Consider the following 23,784-nt stretch of genomic DNA (forward strand, 5'->3'; position numbering starts at 1 on the left):
TACGTGGTGGCTGCAGTGCCTCAGAAAAGAAAGAGCGAGTCAATGCCCGGGCGCGCTTTGGTTTGTGCGCACGTAGTCTGCTCCATCTAAATCAAATAAAGGGAACCTTTCCAACTTTTAAAAGACCACGTTTTACCTTTATTATGGCCTTTACGGCTGTGTCCATTAAGCATATGGTGCGAAAGCAGCAGCCTTTGTACTGACGAAACCCTCGACACAGCAACCGGTGTCTATTGCGAATCATTTAACTTCTTAGCAGCCAAACAGGATCCAGGGAAACAAGTGCACAAAAGCGCGCACGCGTGCAGGATTTTTAAGAAAAAGAAAATATTGTTCAATTGAGCATAAAAGGAGAGAATGACCCCCTTAGGCAGCTCCTCATTCTCTTTTGTAACAAAAGACGCCAGTTACCTCCAGAAAAAAATACTGTTATGCCATGACATTGGACCTTGGAAAATAAAATATCACCAAGGCAAGCTGGGTTTTTGCGCACGGGATGTCCAGCTAACAAGAGCGAAATAGGAAGCTGGTAGAGTTTTGCTCATCTGAAGGTGGCCTCCCTCTCTTCACCTCAAAGATTCAATTCAGGGAAAAAATTCTACTTTCTTGCTGCAGTTACTTTTACATAAGGCGTTCTTTATGCATTTAATGTGCATATTTAATATATTTTTGTGAAAGTGAATTGTTTTTTTTTTTCTCAATAAATAATATTCTTAATATGTCACTAAAATGAAATGATGAATTATATTTTATTATGTAGGCTAAATTAAGTTTTTACCTTGTGATCAGCGTTACAGAGCACATATGTTCAAAGTTAACAAGTCAAACCATACTTGAACGTTAAAACACATCATATAACCTCAGGCATGACACCTCTTAATATGATGACCATGATTAACCTACCGCCATTTTTAATTATTAGTTTTTAGTTTTGATGGTTAATGAACCGATTACAGCAATTCATCGAATTGTATTTGTGTTTTTCCAAGTCACGGTCAAAGCAAACTTCTAGACAAAAAAGTCCAATCGTTACTTTAGAAGCCGTATCTGACAGTATACAAAACTTGCATTGTGCGTAAAATATTAAGTGCTAAGCTATAGGCAAAACTTTGAACTTTACACTCCACAACACAAGGTTCACGATTAGCCACAATAGTATCTCTGGTGCTTTATAATAACAATTCTGATTGGTCGCCCTACACCAGGGACAGCTGGCTTTGCTTGGCCATGGAACCCCATACCACCCTTGGTGGACCATACACAACGACACTGACCTTACCGCGGGGAAAGCCAAAATGTGCCTTTGACTGAATTAGCCTCAAAGACGTCGTGCTATGATCTTTGTTCGCCACAGAATGGACTGAATATTGTTCTTAATATGAGAGGCATTGTATCCAGCTTTTGCGTGCCTCATATGAAATATTACTGCTCCTTTATTCAAACCCTCGTATTTCAAGGCAGGCATGTAGTTACCGTATGCGGTTTTGTGTCAGTGCTAAGATATCCAGACCCAGCCTGTCACTGCATTCAAATGCCTGGATCCCATACTTTTATTAATGCTTTTTGCTTTGTTTGAACCCATCGCAAGGGAATGCACATATTCCGATAGTTCTTCAAGGAATGAGGGCTTAGCAGAACAACGCGACTAAATATGTTAATAGCATGCAACATGAGGGCTTTCATAGAGCTTTCAGTTTCTATGAATTCTCATATAATAAATAATTATTAATCGCACTCTGGCTGGCATAGGCTTTTTTTCCATGACATGACAAAATTTAAAAAGTAAAATTTGGCAAAATGTAAAAAAAGCAAAAAGCTATAAAATAGCTTTAAAACATTTATGGTTGTTGGTTCGTCTAAAATGCCGTTGTATAGTTCTATTTTTTCATTTGTTGAGGTTTTGCTTTGTTTTTGTTTTTTACAACAACTTTAATTTCCAAACCACAGCCTTCTGCCTATGAGAAGGGAACAGCTTCGCGTTGATAATTGATCCACTTTTTTATTCAGACTTCTACCTTCCGCAAAGAGACAGAAAAGTCGGCTAAAATGTGATAAATTACAAATATGCAAATTTCATTCACTGGCGTTTGTAAGTGTGTCTATCTGAAAGTGAATAAGGCCTTGCAGTCAGTCTGCGCGCACTCGGGGAGCTCGGGACCCCAGGGCGCGGATCAAAGCGCCCCATTCTTTTTCATCCCCGGTATTCTCCCACAAACGATTTCGATACAATATGTTTCCATGATGCACGTCATGTGCCTGGGACGCAGAACTCGCTGCATCTTAGCTCAATGCGTCGACCGCCCTTTGTTCGACAGGATGGACTTGAGAGGGTTTTTCCCCTAGTTGCCAGGTTTCTAAAGTGTAAAAGCATGCATCATTTTTCACCAGGTCTCGTTTTAATATTCACAAAAGGGAATCTATGAAAACAGACCTTTCAGTTGTTCGCTGGCATGAACCTCACTGCTGTCCAACTGATTTCTCCTATTATAAGCATTTCTCAGCGGGGAGGTATTTGCAACACAAATGCAGCTGTAACACACACACACACACACACACACACAAAATAGAAATATATTTAGAGTAAAGATGTCCAGCTTTATGACATTAATAATTTATTTCTCTGCAACTAAAAAAAAAAAAAAAGGAATAAATTAAGTGGGGACTATATTAATATAAAAATGTTACTTTGTTTTTTTTATTAATTGCTATAAGTATAAGTCCCTTTGGCAACCCCATTACTTTAAAAAACAAAAAAACTTCACTTATCCGTTCAATTGTTTTCCAGCTTTGAACAAACTTATAGCTGTGGCAAAGAAGCAAAGGCGTACAGCTCAGTGCAACTTGACCACAAGTTTAGAGTGATTGGCTGAAATGGCCTTGGGCCAGAGCCGGGAAAGCTTCCAGGCCAGACTCCCATTAACCCTCTATGGTGAAACTCTGCTGGAATCCAACACACCAGCCATCGCCATTTATCTACCAACTAATGAAACTAATTAATTTCTGGAGTTCAGCTAAAATTCCACTTTGTTGTTTTACAACCTGAGCCTGAAACCCTGTGAAAGTAGCAAACAACTTTAGTGCGATACCCCCTCCTGGGATTGTTTTAGCTAATGATATATATCTGACATCTTATAGTAGTTTCTATGGTAACTAGGCTGCAAGCAGTTTGGACCACGCTGGTCTGTTCAGTAGCACAGCAGTATGGAAAAGTTGTTTTGTGATTCTGGCAATGGGCCAGTTAGTGGAAGATTACAAGGAATTAGGCCATAATCACATAATCCCTGAGAAAAGGGTCACGGCACAGTGATCAGTCTGATCAAGTCATAACCCAATAACCGTCCGTTGTACATGACAGATAGTTAAAGGAGAAATTGGTAATTGATTCTAAGCTTGTCCCTGAGGGTCAGTGGGGTCTGGTGAGACCAGAGTTTGGAGAACAGCTCTGCAGGGGTTTGCCACTGTTTATACAGAACACTACAGCTACCAGCCAAACCACTCCGTTCTAGAGATTTAGAAGGTCAATGCTACTACATTTCATCCTATAGGTGATTAACTCTTTTAAAAATGTTTGATTTTTTTGAAAGCGTGTACAATACAACAGAACGTAAAAGTAGTGGGCATTTCTATGATCATTTATTCTGTACAGTGTGAAGAAGTGAAATAAAGACCGAGCGAAAGCGATGGGGGCTGAGCAAGGCTAAAGACTGAAATGGGTTTGAGAGCCAAGATCTTATTGTTTGGCTTCACAGCCATTGAGATGGCCTCCAAAGCTGTGCATTCCGCTGGTTTTGTGCTGTATGCGGCATGCGGAAAGCTAAAGACCATTCTTGGAGCACTCTTTACTGTGGCAGAAGAATGCATACAGTTACTCATGTCTGCACCTCTCCAACAGCATTCAGGCTTAAGAGCTGCAGTAGACTGAGTCCATTCACAGCACAGTCAATTACAGTCAGTTAAAGTCACGATAGCCTTTGTTTTCTCTTAATGGGAGCTCTGTGTGGCTTCACTATGGGGGAAATCTAATGAATTTACTTAAAGAGATTTGAAGTTTTCTCTTTGCTTTGCTTGAAAACATGCCAAAACAGTTCAAACGCACTGTACAGTGCCGTGATATCTTCACTGACAAAATGAATAGACTTTTGTTTAAATTCGTGGAGTAGGAATTATTGTGCAAATGACTTATTACGAAGAGCAGCTTGATACAGATCAATATCCTTAAATATAATTATAGACTGTGAATTCTACTTTCATTCTAACTAGGTATTTTATTCTTCAGACCAAAAACAATTAAAATAATTAAAACGAAGGTATTAAGGATTTTATTTCTGATTTATAAAGAAAAAAAAAGTTCTATTATGCGACTTTCATACCATAGTCAAGTTTTGAAATGACAAAAACATGCAGTGCACAGACTAAAGGCCCGTTCACAGCAAGGATAATAACAACAAATATAAAAGAATACAACTATAACAATAACGGCACAGAGAAACAATATCGTTGATAAAAACATCAACAGCCAATCAGAATCAATCCTGCTTTAAAGAGCCTGAGCATTTAAAGCGCTAGAGACATAACTGCAGCACGCACTTAGAATAAACAGAACAATATATGAACAATATGTGGATACTACACTCTAAAACATGCTGGGTTAAAAACGGACAAATGGACAAACCCAGCGGCTGGGTTAAATGTTTGCCTGGGCAGTTCTATTTAACTCAACTATTGTTTAAAAATGACTGTATGGCTGGCTTAAATTGAACCCAAAATAGGTTGGAAATTAAAAATCATACACATAATTACTAGAGGGAACAATAAAATTCAAAAGGCAAACATCTATTAATAAGCAATTTAATAAATGTTTATTGTTTAATTATTATTCATTAAACTTATTAATAAATGTTCATTTCCAACATATTTTGGGTTAATTTTAAGCAAGCAATACAGTAATTTTTAAACAATAGCTGAGTTGAATAAAACTACCCAGCAGGTTGGGCAAACATTTAACCTAACCGCTGGATTAAAACAACCCATTGACTGGGTTAAAATGTAATAGAGTGTAATATAGTTATCAATTTGTGGTGCCATTTCTATTTCAAATGTGATGGCGTGGTTGCCTGTTTAGAAGAAAGAAAGAAAGAACTCCAATTTATACTTCATCTTCCTCATCAGCAAGGGTCACCTGGGAATCTGCAATTAAATAAAACACTTAATTTAGCAAAAAGCTTCAAAACACAAAGGAAATCTTATACATTAAAACAACAGCACCCATTAAAATAATCTAATATATACCAAACAAGTTTGGCTTTCACAAAATAATCCAAAATTATTTGTTTTATTTTAAATTAGTGCAAGGTAGTACATAGCATTTCCAGCCACATAACTGAATATCACTAGTAAATCATACATTTCATTGATATTAGAGCACCTATAAATTGTGATGCAGGAACTGTGGTTTTTACCATCCCAAGTCATTTTTTGTACCAATCGAGTGAATGCGAGTACTGCCCATGGGAGGGGCAACATGACATTTCCCTGGCCGATTCAAAACAGGTCACGGACCCTCCATAGACACCAAGGCGGTGGGAGGGAGAACTTAACCACACCGTGTAACCGAATCAAACCAGTGGTTACCCCTTTTCAGCCCACTGGAATAGCCATAACAATACCATTCACATTGCAGCAGAGAAGACATGCTCCTTTGAGACTGACTGAGAGGCTTTTTATCAACTGCGAGGCTTTGTAGCCTTTTAGAGGAAAAAAAAGAAAAACAAAAGCTCGTTTTGAAAGTTGTTTGTTTTTTTATTAAGTCATTTTATTTTTTTATTTATTTTTTGGGGGTGTGGGTCTAAAATATGAGGTCAAAAGAGTCTTAATAATGGCTAATGACAGAATATGCAGTTTTAAGCGCAGAAAAAAAAAAGTCAAGCTCAGGACTGCCCTAGTGCTGACCTACGCCTTTCAGGTTGCTTGAACACATCAGAATTGCCATTGTTGAAGTTGATTAATTGAGTCTGATAAGTTACCATGAATGAAGATTGTTATAGAGTTTAATGTGGTGGGCCTGGGTTTGTAAATGCCTCTTTCAAATAGTTGTGCAGAAAAGCATATGGGCCAGACGTATTCATGAACAAAAAGAAGAAAAAATTTATTATGGTTGTGTCCAAGCAGTCTTGTCCCCCTTCTTTTGATCATTTGCCGAGTGACTTTGAAGCCATGCACTTGCCATATTAAAAAGGGAACATTTAACTCTTTTAGAAAAAAGTGAGATTTTAACATGCTGCTTAAACTTTACTCTCTTTCCTAGTGTTTACAATGCGGTTAAAAAGTTTAATACTTTCTATATTAAATATTGTTATATATGTCAAACATTTTCCTCAATCAAACATACTGGCATTTAAATTGGATTCATTTTAGAAGACAATATTCATTATTAGAAATTTAGCTCAGCTAACAAGACCACTCAGACAGACAGGCAAGGCAAACTTGGCACGGATGTCCAAATAAAAGCTTGTAAAAGTGCAGGCTTGAAATTATTCACACCACCTTAGATTGGTGACACACTGAATAAACATAATCTGCTGTGTGACAACAATGTTTGCCAACTCTTTTCCAAGTGTCAAGACCCTCAGTAGCCGGTGCCTTATCTCCAGTGTCTCAATTATTGGGTGTCAGTGGTGATGTATGGACCAGATTCCCGTGGTTTAGACAGGGGCCGGCTAGCAGTTGTAGAGGTCACTGGCCAGGCCCTCTGGACAGAGGACCAGTGACCCCCCTTCATGCTGACCCACTATAAACTACTGCAGTGGCCTGTAGACATCTCTATCCAGAGCCCAGGCTGCAAGTACAAGGCTTTTCACAAGTACTTAAGCAAATATAAAGAGGGTTAGACATAAAGTGAAAGCTTTGATCCTTCTTTTACATTTAATGCTTTTATACAATTTTTATATTAAAATATAAAATTATATATACACATATAAACTCTTATGCTCACCAAGGCTGCATTTATTTGATCAAAACTACAGTAAAAATAGTAATATTATTACAATTTTTTTTGTATTTTAATATATTTTAAAATTTTCAGCATCATTACTCCAGTCTTCAGTGTCATATGATCCTTCAGAAATCATTCTGATATGCTGATTTGGTGCTCAAGAAACATTTCTTATTATTATCAGTGTAGAAAACAGTTGTGCAGAACCAGACACATATTGTCTATGACTACTGGCCTGTTGAAATCCACAGACAGGACAGCGTTGTAATCTGGGCAGATTGATTAGTTAGCTTCTGTGCATCAGATATTTGTGTCTGAGAGCTTCCATATTGACAGAGGGTATTAAGTCTTTCAGTTATCTAGCCAAGTCATGCCTGCTAAGCTCATTAACCTAGATCCCAATCATCAGAAAGTCAATAATAGGCAAAAGAGAGATTAAAAAGTAGCTGTGGCAAGACAACTCTCTCCATCATTTCTCATTCCTGCTCCTCATGTGTCAGTGCAAATATGATAATAGTGCACAAGGCAGCCTTTCAAAGTGATGTGACATGTTTGGTTAAATCAATATCTTTGAAATCTTTATAAACATCTTTTTTTGATGTGATCAAATTGAGGACAGGTGTTAATGCTATACTACAACACAACTGTAATCAAGTTAAATTAGATCTTTTAGTTACTTGTCTGTGTTGTTATCTCTTTCAGGTTGACATGCACTAACCTAATCCAGGGAGAGCATCTGCACCTCTCTCACTCTGTAGGCTGATGTCCACGACTTTGTCCCTTTTCTGCTGACCTCCAGCACCTATACGTGGCTTACAGCAGAGGAACATTTAAACTACAAAGTCCATCACCCCAAAACCAGAACAGTTTCAGTCGGAAGGTTTCTTACCAAAGGAGCCACTTTGCTATTTAGGCACAACTTTTTAAAAGTATCGTCTGCTGGACTCTTCTGCTGTGGTGAGCAAGGAGCATCCATCTACAAGAAAAAGACATCTGAGATATCTCAAATTTTCTCAAATGCACATGTTGGTTTCACTTTATTAATGCGGACATCTCATATATGCAGTTGGTTTTATACAGAGGTCATGATATTTGCTAAACTCCAAACTATTTGCTGAAAATGAAAATATATCAACCTTGTAAATGAGGACCACATAGTGAAAACATCATGAAAGCCTTTCAAGCAATGAGGACTATTTCATATGTCTCATAAGTAAGCTTTCAACATATTTCACTATATTACTGAGGACATCGTCATACCCTCAAAATGATTTGAGAAGCGAAATCAGCTTAAAGGGGTAGAAAAGAAAGAGTTATTGGTGCTTGCGCCATTGTAGATGCTCAGTGTGATGAACTCTCGACTTCTAAGGCCTAGTCCACACGTACACAGGTATTTTTATAAACAGATTTTTCCTCCTTCATTTAAAAAAACATCTCCGTCCACATGAAAATGCAAAAACACGCTATGAAGCACTGTCAAGACTCAACCGTAAAGCCAAGTTGGTCAAGCCAAAATCTCCGGTTTCACTGGCTACACATCAACACTGCAACCGGAGTTTCTGAAAATCTTCACCCTGGCAGGAGTTTTCAAAAAGGTTCAGTTTCAGTGACCTGATACTGCTTTTGCGTGTGGACAAACAGCCAAACCGCATAGAAAGGGTTGCGGTTTTGAAAATACCTTTGTTTGTGTGGACAGGGCCTAAGGGTACGATGTACTAAAAAGGGGAACGTTTTTCCTTTGCGTTTTTCACATACAGATGGCAACGCTGTCCAAGAGATCCCCGTTCACATGGATCCACAAAAATGATTAAAAATGCTGTATTATGCATGCCAGGCCAGTAGATGACGAGTTCACTTTGTAAAGAAAAACTATACACACCTATAAAAAGGATATGTAATACGCATGCACATGCGTTATTGTTTTCAAAAAATTGCACTTTGATTTCCTATTTAAAGACTGCCCTAAAATACTGTAACTTTTTTATTTCTTGTCATGTTTACATTTCATTGTCTTTTTTTCTGATTACATCTACTTGTTCTTTACTTTTATAAAATTTTTTACTTCTTGTTTTTGAGGTTTCGTACATTCTGTAACATGAATATATGTTGTGATACTGTTAATGTTAAGTTGATAATGAGAGCAAAAAAAAAGAGCACTTTGAAACCTGTTTTCAAAACTTTGCATTTTTTCAGAACCTCAAAACGGTGTTGTTATGTAAATGAACAGCCAAAACACATAACATTTTTTCAGTTTTTAGTGTTGTGTAAACACCCCTAAGATCATCTAACTGCGTGGCGTAAATTACGTTAATGACGCAATTTGTATTAATCGCATGCATTAATGTGTTAACGTTGACAGCCCAAATATATATATGCTATACGTACTTGTCCGCGCGGTCAAAAAATGGGATGCACATGGATTTCCGTAAAGAATCTCCGCGTACACCCTCCGATGATGATTTTTACATCATGCGGACCCTCACCCAGTTGCACATGTGAAAAGTATAACTGGGGTCCTTTCTCAAGTGTTTAAGTTCACTTAAGACATAACCTACTATGTTTGCTAGGGTAATCGCCAAGACGGGCATGTTGACATAATTTTTGTGTGAATTTGTCCGTTCACGCGCAAGAAAACTCAATATTTGCACGCTGTAAACACGCTTCCGCACTTCCACTTCTGATGAGTGCACAAATCTTCTCATAGCGCTTACGCGAGTTCTCTTTCACTTCTTGTGCTCAAATGTTAAATTTGGCAAGGCTTAAATGAGTTTTGTTTAAACACAGATAGAAACCAGTGTTGCCAACTGCTTTCAGTTGAAAGTAATTAAAACAGGTCGCTAAATGTCGCTAGATGACATTATACTGGCAAGTCCACTGATCTATATTAAAGGTGCCATCGAATTGAAAATTGAATTTACCTCGGCATAGTTGAATAACAAGAGTTCAGTACATGGAAATGACATACAGTGAGTCTCAAACTCCATTGTTCCCTCCTTCTTATATAAATCTCATTTGTTTAAAAGACCACCGAAGAACAGGTGAATCTCAACATAACACCGACTGTTACGTAACATTTGCATATGCCAGCTCATGATCGAGACATTAGACAAGGGCAGCCAGTATTAACGTCTGGAGCTGTGCACAGCTGAATCATCAGACTAGGTAAGCAAGCAAGGACAACAGCGAAAAATGGCAGATGGAGCAATAATAACTGACATGATCCATGATAACATGATATTTTTAGTGATATTTGTAAATTGTCTTTCTAAATGTTTCGTTAGCATGTTGCTAATGTACTGTTAAATGTGGTTAAAGTTACCATCGTTTCTTACTGTATTCACGGAGACAAGAGCCATCGCTATTTTCATTATTAAACACTTGCAGTCTGTATAATGCATAAACACAACTTCATTCTTTATAAATCTCTCCAACAGTGTGTAATGTTAGCTTTAGCCACGGCGCACTATCAAACTCATTCAGAATCAAATGTAAACATCCAAATAAATACCATACTTACGCGATTAGACATGCTGCATGACGAACACTTTGTAAAGATCCATTTTGAGGGTTATATTAGCTGTGTGAACTTTGTTTATGCAATGATAGAGTCAAGAACTCGGGAGGGGGTGGAGAGCGCGAGCAATTAAAGGGGCCGCAGCCTGAATCTGCGCATTTCTAATTATGCCTCAAAATAGGCAGTTAAAAAAATTAATTAAAAAAAATCTATGGGGTATGTTGAGCTGCAACTTCACAGACACATTCAGGGGACACCTTAGACTTATATTACATCTTGTAAAAAAACATTCGATGGCACCTTTAATATAAACATAGATCAGTGGGCGAGTCACAGAATCTAGATAAGGTTTGTCCAAGAAGTTGCTAAATTTGTCACTAGGCATTTGAAAGTCTCAAAAGGAGCGGAGAAGTCGCTAAATGTAGCGACGAAATCAATTTGGCAGCACTGAAAGCAATGTGTACTGTTCAGGTCTCTTCATTTTACCATATTGATGTTTTTACTGTATTTTGATAAAATAAATGGAACTTTGGTGAGCATAAGAGACTTTCAAAAACATTAAAAAGTAACCCTTAGTAACCCTAAACTTTTAAATGGTATTGTATATACAACAAAAAATACCATGTAATGGCAAACATTGGGTACTTGTCTCTATTAAGGCATTCTCAGCTGTTTTCATGTGCATTTTTTGTTTAATTAATGACATCCGACACAGGCGGGCCTCAACGAGTTGATCCGAGTTGCATTTGTTCGCCTGCTAAATAGGGTGTGGGGTACAGAGCAAAACAAAAACAAAACTTATACATATTCATCAGCCTTCACCAATTGAGGCCAGAGATGAGGGGCTTAATGGGCGTGCACCTGTTAAAGTCTGTTCTGGGTTAACCTCTACTGTATATGTGCTCTGTGTGTGTGTGCGGGACAGGCCACAGGTGCAGATTTCATTAAGGGTTACATGATTAAAGCTCCTTCCCTCTTTCAGAGTGGTAAGATTAGCTTTGATGAAGAAAAAGACGTGTTGGTGTAAATATCATGGGAGGGCATATTGATTCCATGTGGACAAAACTGTATCGCTCTCAGAGAAGCTACTGACCGCAAAGCTGACTGAGGCGTTGTGCAGAATGGCTTCCTGTCGCTGCAACGTCTGCCGTAAAAACATCTCATCCTTGATGGCATGGAAACTTAAGAGAGAAATAGTCAATGTGGCAGAGCTCATGGAGTCTAATAAAACAAAAATTGGAGTTTTAAAAAACTGTGTACCTCTGTCTTAAAATCTCAAACTTCTTCTCCCACACCTGATTTGACATGCACAACTGCTTATTGAGCCTGATAACATTTAAAAACAATAAGAACAACAGAAGGCAGTGGAAAGAACAAGCACTGTAGGATTGATCTCTTTCAAAGTTTTATTATACCTTTCAATCTCCTTTTTCAGCACTGCTTCTGTCTTTCTATGATCTTTAATTTTTTGAACCAGCTCTGCATCCCCAAGAAGCTGAAAGAAAAAAGAATGCAAAGATTCAGAGAAGTTTATGGATATATGTATGCTACTTCAACAAAGAGAAGCGTACCTCCATGGATGTAGGTTCTCCTTGCTTTTGCTTCTCAATTTCAGCTTTCTGACAATGGGAGAATCACAAACATACTAAAATTACAATGATGCATTTCTGTATAGTAAGTCTGTGTCAATAAAGGAGTACAAATAAAATGTTACTTTTGTCTTTGCATTTTCATTACAGTACATCTAGGGATAGTTCACCCAAAAATGAAAATTCTGTCATCATTTACTCACACTGAAGTTGTTCCAAACCAGTATGAATTTCTTTCTTCTGCTGAAGATATTTTGAAGAATATTTGTAAAAAAAAAAACACACCAAAACTCCAAAATAAGCAAAAAATGTCTGATGAAGAGCCTGCATGCTCGAAACATAATGCATGAGTCTTCTATTAAATTTTTTGCTTATTTTGGAGCTTTGGTGTGCCAACTTTTTCTGTTTTTTTATTATTTTTTTGTCAAGCACCTAACCTTGAGCGTATTTTTGCCAGTGATGTGCGTGCTTTTGTCCTGATTTTGCGAAGAATGTTTTTAACCAAACAGTTGTGGACTTCCATAGTGTTTTTTCCATACTATTCCGTCAAAGGTGCAGCTTCACAAAAATTCATGTTCCAATGTTACAATATTCTGTTATCAGTCAGAGATGTTGATTCAAACTGGAGCTGGTGAAATCTGTAGTTACCTTAGTAACTACTTACTTCTATGAAACACAAAAGAAGATAGTTTGAGAAATGTCTCAGTGTTTTTCGCACGTACAATAAAAGTCGGTGGGGTCCAATATTGTTTGGACTCCAACGTTCTTTAAAACATCCTTTGTGTTTGTCAGAAGAAAGAAAATTTATATAGCAGGATTAGAACAACATAATGATGACAGAACTTTCAATTTTGGGTGAACTATCCACTGAATCTAGCAACACGTTTCATGTGCCGTTCTACTTCAGCTCAGATCGAAAAGGAAATGGCTTTGAAGTTTTATCTGTTTTCCAATGGAGATTTAAACGGAGGGCCATATTCTGTGTGTCATTATATCAATCCGTGGCTCACAAAAGGTCATTTTAACACCAAATGTCCACTTTGTTTGGCATGTCCAATCAAGGCTTGACACAGCTTTGTGGAATGTCATGTTGGCTGATTGAGTGCATACGTTCAGAGCAGTGTGAAGGTCAGGTCACCTGAGGTCAGCTCGGACATCCACTTTTCCACCCGTGTTCCCCCAAAAAGGCCTAACAGAACGTGGGAGTGCCTTTTTAAGTTTCTCTTAGTAAGAGTGGGTGCAGAGTGTGTTGTTAGTCTAACCCAACACAGAAAGGATGTGAGTCCACCCTTTTTCTTTCATCCTAACCAAAGAAAAAAAGAGAATGGGAAAAACAAAGTTTCCTTGCCAGATTGTTCAGGGACCCATTGTGTGCAAAAAGGAGTAGGTGTTGATTTGTGACAATACAACAGTGAGTTGTGTAAGGACTCATGAAGTACTCTGCATTGAAAACGAACACTAATGAAGTCATGTTACACTTCAGTCTGTTTCCTTACTAGTTTCATGGATTCAACTACACATATAGTTTGGACATAAAATAATTAATAATTTCACATTCAACCGAAGAATAACCTTCTGAAAATTTTTGATACATTCCATGTACACTACATTGCAAAAGTTTGGGGTCAGTAAGACTTTTTTTAAGTCTCTCATGCTCATCAAGGCAGCATTTATTTGAAAATAAATAAATAAATACAGTAAAAACAATAATAATGTAAAATACAAAATGTAATATATTTTTGAGATGGCGAAGCTGAATTTACAGCATCATTACTCCAATCTTCAGTGTCACATGATCCTTCAGAAATCAGTCTAATATGCTGATTTGGTGCTCAAGAAACATTTCTTATTATCAATGTTAAAAACAGTTATGCTGCTTAATATTTTTTCAGTATTCTTTATATTTATTTTAAACAGAAATCTTTTGTCTTTTTGTCTTATGTCTTTAATAACACTTTAATTAATTTAATGCATCCTTATTAAACAGATTCATTTACTTGAAAAAATTTCTGACCCTAAACTTTTGTGTGTAGTGTGTATTTTGGTGAGGAAAAACAAAAAAAAATTAATATGACATGATTTTGAAGAATAGTGCTTCTAATCATTCAAGCACAGACCACATGTTTATAGAACTATTGTTTTCCAAGGTGAATAAATCAAACTGTTTCTGCATTGTATCTACGTTTGAGTCACTGTCTATACAGGGCCAGGCACGTGCCAGTTAAGATCGAGGCTTGGGCGTTATAAAAAAAGATAAGAGTTCCACACATTTCCATAATAACTAGCCACACTGGCCAAGCTCATTGTAAGGGTGCCCTTTATGAAGTGGACTTTAAAGCGGGCTTATTGTCCACTTTTATTCAGCTGTACCCCATCACCCACTCCAGCCTGTCACCGTGTTGTGTCAGCTGCATGCCACATTCCACCCTCTCCTAGGCGCTGAGGCCAGGGATTCACACTGGCCACCTCCTCGGCCGCCTCTATGCGGTCACTATGTTGACAGAGTCATCGTCCTGATCCCCCCCCCCACTCTAACGCCAACACCCCCATTCAATGACAATCCATGAACAATCAAATAAAAAAAGCTGTGATACTACATTAATAGTTTATTTAAAGATAAGTATGATAAACACTGAAAATAGCATTATATAAAAATAGATAAAGAAAAATAAAGTTTAATGCATAATATAATATAGCTATTAGTGTGTATGACAATTTATACACTATCGTTTGGGTTTGGGGTCAGTATTTTTGAAAGGTTCTTATGCTAATTCTTTAAGCTCACCAAGGCTTCATGTTTTTATAATTTTTTTGTAAGAAACAGTAATATTGTAAAATGTTTTAACACCTTAAAGGGATAGTTCACCCAAAAATGAAAATTCTGTCATCATTTACTCCCCCTCAAGTTGTTCCAAACCTGTATGAATTTCTTTTTTCTGCTAAACACAAAAGATGAGATTTTGAAGAATATGATTAATGGAAAAAAATACTATGGAAGTAAATGGGGTCCAACAACTGTTTGGTTTCATCTTTTGTGTTCAGCAGAATACAAAAGATTCATACAGGTTTGTAACAACTTGAGAGGGAGTAAATGATGACAGAATTTTCATTTTTTTGGGTGAACTACCCCTTTAAAGTAACTGTTTTCCATTTTAATATATATTAAGATGTAATTTATTCCTGTGATGGCATTACTCCAGTCTTCAGTGTCACATGATCCTTCAGAATCATTTTATTATCATTGTTGACAACAGTTGTGCTGATAAACATTTGGTGGAAAAGTTTTTTTTTTTTTTCAGGATTCTTTGATGATTAGAAAGTTCAAAAGAGGAGCATTTATTTGAAATAGAAACTTTTTGTAACACTTTTGATCAATTTAATCTATCCTTGCTAATTAAATAAAATTAAAAAAAAATAGCTTGAATTAAGAATTTACTTGACTTAGCAAGGTTGTAATTCACATCTGTGATAGAAAAGGCATTTTGGATGAAAAAGAAAAAGAACTGCACTTGACAGAGGGAGAGGGAGCTGCCATCCATCACTCAGGGCTGTTAATGAATGCGTTTCACTGTTGGTACGGGTTGAATTTTAACCACAGACTCATGGCTAAAATCGATATGACTTAGACACTGCGTGTGCACCTTATCCTCTGTCTTTGCTTTAGGACACTGATGTCTGGGGTAATGGAGGGACCGTCCTTTGGTCAAGAGTTCAAGACCTCCAAACATCCTGAGACAGATAGGACTTGAGTCAAGTCCGTGCCGTATCTGAGCACGAGTTCTGCTGCGTCTCATACTCACCTCCTTCAGGCGTGAGGCTTCAATGCATGCAATTTCTTTCTTCATCTCCTCTTTTATCTGTTTTATCTGCAAAAGAATTAAAATGTTATCTTGCAAACAAGAGCAGACAGTAAGTCAGACTTCATGCTGCTCGCTTACTCGCGTACCATCCCAACGGATTTTAGGAGTATTTACACCCAGGTTAAAACTTCAGAAGTGGTCAGCCAATGGTGCTGATGACAAGTGCAGTTGTGTGGTTGATGGGCCATTCATTTGGGTGTCCTTTCACAGAGGCGAAGCCTACACCCAGCTGAGCTTCACACTCCACTCTGGCCTGGGCTTCAGCCTCTCATTATAGGTTTTTCCCGCAGCCCTCTGGCTATGGAAACAAATTTTCTGCTCCATTGATCAAAGTCACCAAAATAAAATGGAAAAAAACTTTGTTTTTTCAAAATGTCATTTTTTACTTTACATTTTTATGCAGAGCCACCATGCTAGACCTTAACATTGAGTTTGTCAGTCAAAGCACAAAGGGGCGGCTCAACAAAGGATGCAAGACTGAAAAGAGGCCAATCTGAACTGCTACACTAAATATGGATAATCCTTTTCTCCCGGTGGCTCAAACAACATTAAGGAGGTCTTCATTAGTGGGTTTTAACCAGGGTTTCTACATGGAGTGTGTTTGGCCACCACCTGCTCCATTAGCCTCTTTCCAGGTCCTACCAGGTTTTGTGTCCACTCAGTATTATGTGAAGAGCCGGAAGAACATTATTGATCTGAAACTAATATGCCTCTCTATTATAAAGCACTTTAAAAAAATGAAAAAAAAAAAAAAAAAAAAGATAGAAATGATTTGTTAACAAAGTTAAAAATTAAGATAACATATATAATTAAAGACTGCATCAGTATATCTGTATATCAAATTATACATACATGAATAATAACAATATATGCAATAAAAATTTAAAATGTCTTTATTTTTTTTTAAAAAGTCTTCGTTGCATTGAACTTTTGTTTATGGTTTATTTATGGATTTCAACAATTAATTCCATTTTCAGTGGTGAGCTAGAACAGTGGTGAGCAGTGTAATATACTGTATGTAATAATAAAAAAATATATTTGTGTGTGTGTGTGTGTGTTTATTCAGACATTTTTTATATTTTTGATATGTTTTTACTAGTGGGTGCAGGACACTATAGTTCATTTATGTAAGTGAGGATAGCAAAATTAAGCAAACTGTGACATATTGTGGCCAAAAAAATCTTCATACAGTGGACTACCAGTAAAATTAATACAAATTTGGAACCAAAAATTATTTAGACACGTTGACTTGACCATGTTTTGCTTAAGTGTTATCTGACATAATTAAGATTTTTTTATTTTTCTGACACAGTTTAACTCTGACATCTTGTCATATTTTATTACCATTTTTTAAACTATAGTGAATAAACTGTATTAATGAATAAAATGTTCAAGGTGTCTGAATAAATTTTGGTTTGACTGTATATATATATGGCATACGGTGGAGTTTTAAAATGATGAGGCAAAGTCCTCACAGTCCTCACAGTATTTTTTATGCTTAATGTTGTCACATTTTCCTGGTTAAATAAACATTACTTAAAAAAAGAGACCAATACCAATTTTTTATTTTATACATTTATGAAGAAAAATCTGTCTGCATTTTTTCCTTTATGTTATCATTTAATTTTCAGTGGTACGTATGGTCATGTAACAGACCAGATGATTTTTAAGAGCATTTGCTTTAGTTTATGCATAATAAATACCTATTTAAAATAACTAAATAAATAAACTAACAAGCACCAAGTGACAACAATAAACATCTGTATGCGTACTCTTCTTTACTCGGCTGAAGAGCTGTGCTAATATGAGCGTTTGATTGCAGGGTAAATTATGCCAGCTTTGACAGGACCCTTGCTGCTTGTCTCCCAGCAACCCTGCAAGGCCAGAGGGAGACTTTTAACCTCCTAGATTCTGTGTGGCCGGATTCAATGGCTGAGTCTTTCACACTCTTTTTACGTTGTCCTCTGTGTTCATATTTTAATTCCAGCCATTGTGTGGCAAACTTGGTGCATTTTGTTCCTCGCAATCAACTGCAGATCCTGTGTAAAATGATACTTGCTAACCACATTTTGTCTGTGTTTTAAGTATGTAAATGAACAATTCTCCATTTTGAAAGTATTTTAAATGAATTAATATTGTATTTAAAGGTTTTGGTAGTAAAATAAAGCAATAGGCTGACATTCGAGCTCAGGACTTATGAATACAAGGCAGCAGTCCAACTTACAGCGTATTCAAAATGCACAACAAAGCACTCGGACCACATGGTTTCTTACTGTAGTGCAATAATATAAACTCTGGCATGGCCCCAATCTTAACACCACGCAGTGCTACTTCACACACATTTCATCTTTACTGCACAAAAGATAAAACACTAAATAAACAACACATATATACACTGCTCCACGTCCATTCGCCAAATGTTTTACCAAATCAACAAGCTACAATGTCAGCTTGATGCTGGATATTCTCAGCTGTGCTTGATCACATATCATAAAATAATTTAGCTCTCCCTCATGCACCAGTTGCTGCATAGTATTTAATTCATGGTAATTTGCTCCGCTGGCATGCTTCTCTCTGCTCATAGAGCTAACACACACGAGTAAAACATGCAAAATTATGAGGGACAACATTGTCTGGCCTGCAAACCTGACATATGCTGCCCTATTTATCTTAGATGTCACACAGTAGTCACACAGTAAACATTTCTGGTAAGGAGAATTATTTCCCGGGAGGAACAGGGAAAACAATATGTATGTAATGGAAGTGAATGGGGCTAATTATTTAAAGATTTAAAAGCAGAAGTGCAAAGCTTATAATTTATAAAAGCAATTATATTAATTCAATAAAAGTTATATTAACTTCACACACAAAAGGTTAACCAACAATTTTTGGTCACACTTTAGATTAGGGTCCAATTCTCACTATTAACTATGACTTTTGCCTCAATAAACTCCTAATTACTGCTTATTAATAGTTAGTAAGGTAGTTCTTATGTTTATGTATTGGTTATGGGATGTAGAATATGATCATGCAGAATTTGGCATTAATATGTGCTTTATAAGTACTAATAATCAGCCAATATCCTAGTAATATGCATGCTAATAAGCAACTAGTTAATAGTGAAAAATGGACCCTAAACTAAAGTGTTACCCAATTTTTTCACACTAAAATCATGTTAACTGCATTTTGTACTATTGAAAGAATGAGGATTTTACCGTTTACAGATTGGATCCACAAATTGTCGTGTCTCACTATAATATAACATACCATATCTTTGCTTTGTTAAAAGGAAACAATGGTCAGGTTCGAATTAATTTTGTGGCAATCAACATTATGCCACAAATGCTGCCTTTTGAAAAGGAGTAAAAAAAAAAAATTCTCACCTTTTCTCTGCCACTTTCTCTCTCAAAGTTTAACTGCATTTTCAGCTGTTCATGCTCACTTGCCAACTGAAATAAATGGAAATTACAGTGTTATAAAACAAATGCAATAAGGATGTTTTTAACTTCTTACTATATAATACCTCTTGAAGGGCCTTTTTGCTGTCGTCCGCCTCTGATTTCAACTGTTCCAAATTCAGAGCTATGGACAGAAGCAAGAGAGAATATTTGTTTTTTTAAAAAGCACAATATCTAGAAGAGAAACAAAGGCTGATGTCATGAGCACAACGACAGGACATCCACTTGTCTTTGTTCATCTTTTGCATCTTGGGTCAGTGGACTGAAGCCCAGTCCTGGCCTGCATGACCTGTTCTGGCTCAGGGTCCTGACAAGCTTCTGACCTGGTGCAATGCTGTTGACACGTCCACTCACATGCACTGACCAAACACAAACCACTAAGTTCAAGGGCCAAGTGTGTGTTAATGCCCAAGTGCTTTTATTTCCATAGAGACTTAAGACCTGGACAGCTCTTATCTTTAGTCACAGCCAATGCAAAACGTTTTAGCAGATGGTTCTTCACATTCTGAATGGAGATACATAAAAGGAGTTTATGTTCCAATAAAATGGCTGATATGTTGTTTTGGAGCATTTCAAAAATAGACGTGTTCATGCGTAATCAGAAAAAAACAGTGGCGTAAAATATTCAGACGGTTACCAAAGTTACATAAGCAATGAATGAATATCAAACACTATGAGAGATAAAGGCCTGACCCTTGAGAATACACCTGTCTTGTGTTTGCTTTCTCCTCACAGACTCCCACAGAGTGTGAGATGATAGCTATGATCTGACAAGTGTCGTCAAACATTGCGCTCTGAATGCTAACTCCCTCACATCAAGTCAGATAAGGGAATGAGTCTACATTTCCAAAACAACCATTTGAGACAAATGTGTGTTTTTGTCCCAAAACACACTGAAAATCAAAAGAAACATACTTGCGTGACTGTGTGTGTGTGTGTGTGCGCGCGCGTTTTTGTGACATATCAGGACACAAATTTGTATAATGACATGGGTATGACATAGGTATTACAAGGAGAGGGTGACTTATGAGGACATTACCCCATGTCCCCATTTTTCAAAAGGCTTATAAAAAGTAAAAATGTGCAGTTTTCTGTGATGGGTAGGTTTAGGGGTACGGGTAGTGTAGGGGGATAGAAAATACGGTTTGTACAGTATAAAAACCATTACTCCTATGGAATGTCCCCAAAATTCACAAAAACAAACGTGTGTGTGTGTGTGTGTGTGCTAAAACATGACGTGTTACCCAGACTCTGCTCTTTGGACTCCAGGGCTCGGTGAATTTCTTCCAGCTCGACGTGCAACAAGTCGATGTTATCTTTTAGCTTTTCATTCTCTGACTTCAATCTGCTTTTCTCTGGGTCCTCCGCTCCCTCGGTGCCGATCTGAAAAATGACACAAGTCCTTTTTAACTTTCCCTTTACAGCGCGAAACAAAAGCCACGCCGCTCAAGCTGCGTGGCAAATATGAGTGCCATTCAGGCACAAAGCAATCGTACAACTTTCTGCCTCCTACCATTTCCCCCTGAATAATAAAAAGCGAGAAACAAAAAAGCAAACACACTTAGAAAAGGGAAATCTCTTCTTTTTTTTCTCCTCTTCCCTCTTTCGGCCTTTTCTTCTTGCCCGGAAGAAAGACGGCAGTACATTACATACAAAGCCCATAATTCATGGGGACATTTTTATTGACAGGAATAATACATATCATACTGTTTGTGTGCCCCTGTCATTCAGGTCAATTTATTCTGGAAGTCAAGGAAGGCAGCTGGGGCCTATCCACCCACAGTCTGGGCTCTGCTTTCTAACAAGCTCGGCAGAGCCAGGCTGTGAGGGGGGCGATTGGAGGATGGCTGAGCAGCCCCAGGGGGTTTGCAGAGAGCACAGTTTCCCGGGGGGGCTTGTTGCCTTTGTGCTGTCCCTCAGTAGCAGCGCTGCCAGTGTCACCAGGATCACATCACATGTCAGCGCGCTGAAGTTTGCAGACTGGGAGCCGCATGGAGCCCATCAGGTTCCTGTGATATCCACGCAGTTGGCCCTCTACTTTGTACCGCAGCAACCATTCATGCCCCGAACATTAACAGGGCTTTTGCATGCCTGTCACACTTAAGATTGTGCAGGCGTTCAAAGGCTTTCAAAGGGTTTTCTTTTTTCACTTTCTTCACTCTGTCTCTCTCTCTCTCTCTCTCTCTCTCTCTCATTCATAAAGAAAATAAATTGCGATCATAAAGAGTTTTTGATTGCAATAAGTTAATTTAATGTTTGATGATTTGGGATGATCTCAACATACAAGTCAAGGTGCCATTTTAGTCACACAGAATCAAATAAACGCTCCGATTTATGACATCTTGCATATGGTTGCTTACTACAGATTTAACCCCAGAATAAAGAGCCATGTGTTATGAACGTGACTCCCCAAGTGTGACGGTCAGATGATGATGTACATGTCATGGACCGGAGGATTACTCCATCACTAATAGGAATGGACATCAATGCATCCAGCATGACAGAATATTCCTCCATGCAGGGTGGTCACTTCATCCTTCCCTCCCTGTTACACTATCATCATCTACCATGAGGAAGTGGCGGAGATAGTAAACTTAAATGGATTCATTCATAGTTACTGAACCTAATTTTTTATCCTCAAAGAGGAAAAAAAAAAAAATTATCCTATAGACCTGTTTGAACACCCCAACCTTTAACTCTGGCTCCACCATCTGCTGCAGCAACAGAACTACAGGTGATTAGCCATGCATCTCTCCTGTGGGCGTGAGAGTTCTCATTAGCACAATGAACAAAGCTCAACTCCGCCGGGCTGGACTCATTTGTTACACTTTGAGTGGCAGGTTTTGTATGGCCGTTCTCCCGGCCATCTGCCTACACAAGCAGCCGTTTTGGTTGGACAGAGCTCAGACACTCAGGGTGAGAGATAACTCTCTCAGGCAGAGTGAGAGGGGCAGCCTATTAAAAAGGCTAATAATAGACACCTCACTTATTGGCACCTGATAGCTCATTCATGTTGCATGTAAACCCCTTTTGCAAGGGCATAAAGCTGAGTAATTGATTTCACTTTGTGGAACGCAAGAACCTGCTTATTAGTGTATAGCCATGGGGCCGGGCCACTCCCAAGTGCACTTCAGGCCATAATAGAGCAGGCCACTAAACAATAATTACCATCCTGCTGGTCAATATCAACACACGCTGGATGACATTTAAGTAATCAGGAATCATATTGACATCATTAATGATAAATGCACTACTGGCCAAGTAATGCCTCAGTGCAAAAGCTGCACTCAAAAAAAAAAAATATATATATATATATTGGCCTTCAACGTTGACAATAATAAGAAATGTCTCTTGAGCACCAAATCAGCATATTACAAAGATTTCTGAAAGATCATGTGACCCTGAAAAATAGAGTATTGGCTGCATGAAGGCATGGTTTATCCAAAAATTGAGAATTGCCCCATGATTTACTCAGCCCCAAGCTGTCCTAGGTGTATATGACTATCTTCTTTCAGAAGAACACAATCAGAGATATATATAAAAATATCCTGGCTTTTCCAAGCTTTATAATGGTACTGAATGGGGGATGAGATATTTTGAAGCCCAAAAAAATGCATCCATCCATCAAAAATATAATCCATATGGCCCCAGGGGGTTAATAAAGGCCTTCTGAAGGGAAGCAATGGGTTTTTGAAAGAAAAATATCCATATTTAAAACTAAAATAACTACTAGGTTCCGGAAGACGACCGTACGCATACTGCGCAAGTCAACTTGCGTCACAAGAGTAACCCCTGACGCGATGTATGATGGAGGATGTGGGAGTATCGTAAGCTTAAACGCGGTTTAAACAAATAGGGCTGTGCAACAAACTCAAGCTCCTCTTCTTTTATAATGAAATCCTCTTATATTTTTCTTTACAATTTCTTATTTTAGACTTCTTATTCGTCACCAGTGTTTTGTTTTGCTCTATCCTCTGCGCTTCCGCGTTCGTCATTGCGTCATGTGTCGGGTCAGAGGTTACTCTTCCGCTGCAAATCGATGCGTACAGCCGTCTGCCGAAAGCTAGTTATTAACTAAAGTTTTAAATATGGATATTTTTCTTAAAAACCATTATAAAGTTTGGAAGTGCCAGGATATTTTTAAATATATCTCTGATTGTGTCCATCTGAAAGAAGATAGTACACCCAGAATGGCTTGATTATTTTCATTTTTGGGTGAACTATCCCTTTAAAATTCAGCTTTGCCATCAGAGGAATAAATTATATTTTAAAATGTATGTTATGTATGTTTAAAATGTTATTTTTGATGGCAAGTTGGCAATCATATTTAGTGTTTTTGCTGTATTTCTGATCAAATAAATGCAGCCTTGGT

At 37.7% G+C, this 23,784-nt stretch overlaps 1 protein-coding gene across 8 annotated transcripts in view; it reads right to left on the reverse strand.

Annotated features, from left to right (window-relative positions):
• The window catches only part of lg17h10orf67 (linkage group 17 C10orf67 homolog), a 43,716-nt gene that overhangs the window by 17,970 nt on the left and 1,962 nt on the right, over nucleotides 1–23,784 (reverse strand). The window contains exons 6-17 of one of the 8 annotated variants that reach the window (XR_007180788.1): nucleotides 20,657–20,795; nucleotides 19,478–19,536; nucleotides 19,338–19,403; nucleotides 15,895–15,960; nucleotides 12,077–12,124; nucleotides 11,921–12,000; nucleotides 11,766–11,831; nucleotides 11,599–11,686; nucleotides 7,881–7,967; nucleotides 7,710–7,803; nucleotides 2,432–2,529; nucleotides 1,887–2,354 (exon numbers count right to left, since the gene is read on the reverse strand). Coding sequence is in view for 5 of the 8 variants with exons in the window: in XM_048162952.1 (XP_048018909.1) it covers nucleotides 5,147–5,187; nucleotides 7,710–7,803; nucleotides 7,881–7,967; nucleotides 11,599–11,686; nucleotides 11,766–11,831; nucleotides 11,921–12,000; nucleotides 12,077–12,124; nucleotides 15,895–15,960; nucleotides 19,338–19,403; nucleotides 19,478–19,536; nucleotides 20,657–20,795 (834 nt within the window). In the remaining 3 variants the exon portion in view is untranslated. Of the gene's footprint in view, nucleotides 1–1,886; nucleotides 2,355–2,431; nucleotides 2,530–2,558; nucleotides 5,188–7,709; nucleotides 7,804–7,880; nucleotides 7,968–11,598; nucleotides 11,687–11,765; nucleotides 11,832–11,920; nucleotides 12,001–12,076; nucleotides 12,125–15,894; nucleotides 15,961–19,337; nucleotides 19,404–19,477; nucleotides 19,537–20,656; nucleotides 20,796–23,784 lie in introns of those variants that run through there. The other 7 variants (XR_007180789.1, XR_007180787.1, XM_048162950.1 and 4 more) reach the window with 7 other exon arrangements.

The sequence above is a fragment of the Megalobrama amblycephala genome, linkage group LG17, assembly GCF_018812025.1.
Source record: "Megalobrama amblycephala isolate DHTTF-2021 linkage group LG17, ASM1881202v1, whole genome shotgun sequence".
Lineage (NCBI taxonomy): Eukaryota > Metazoa > Chordata > Actinopteri > Cypriniformes > Xenocyprididae > Megalobrama > Megalobrama amblycephala.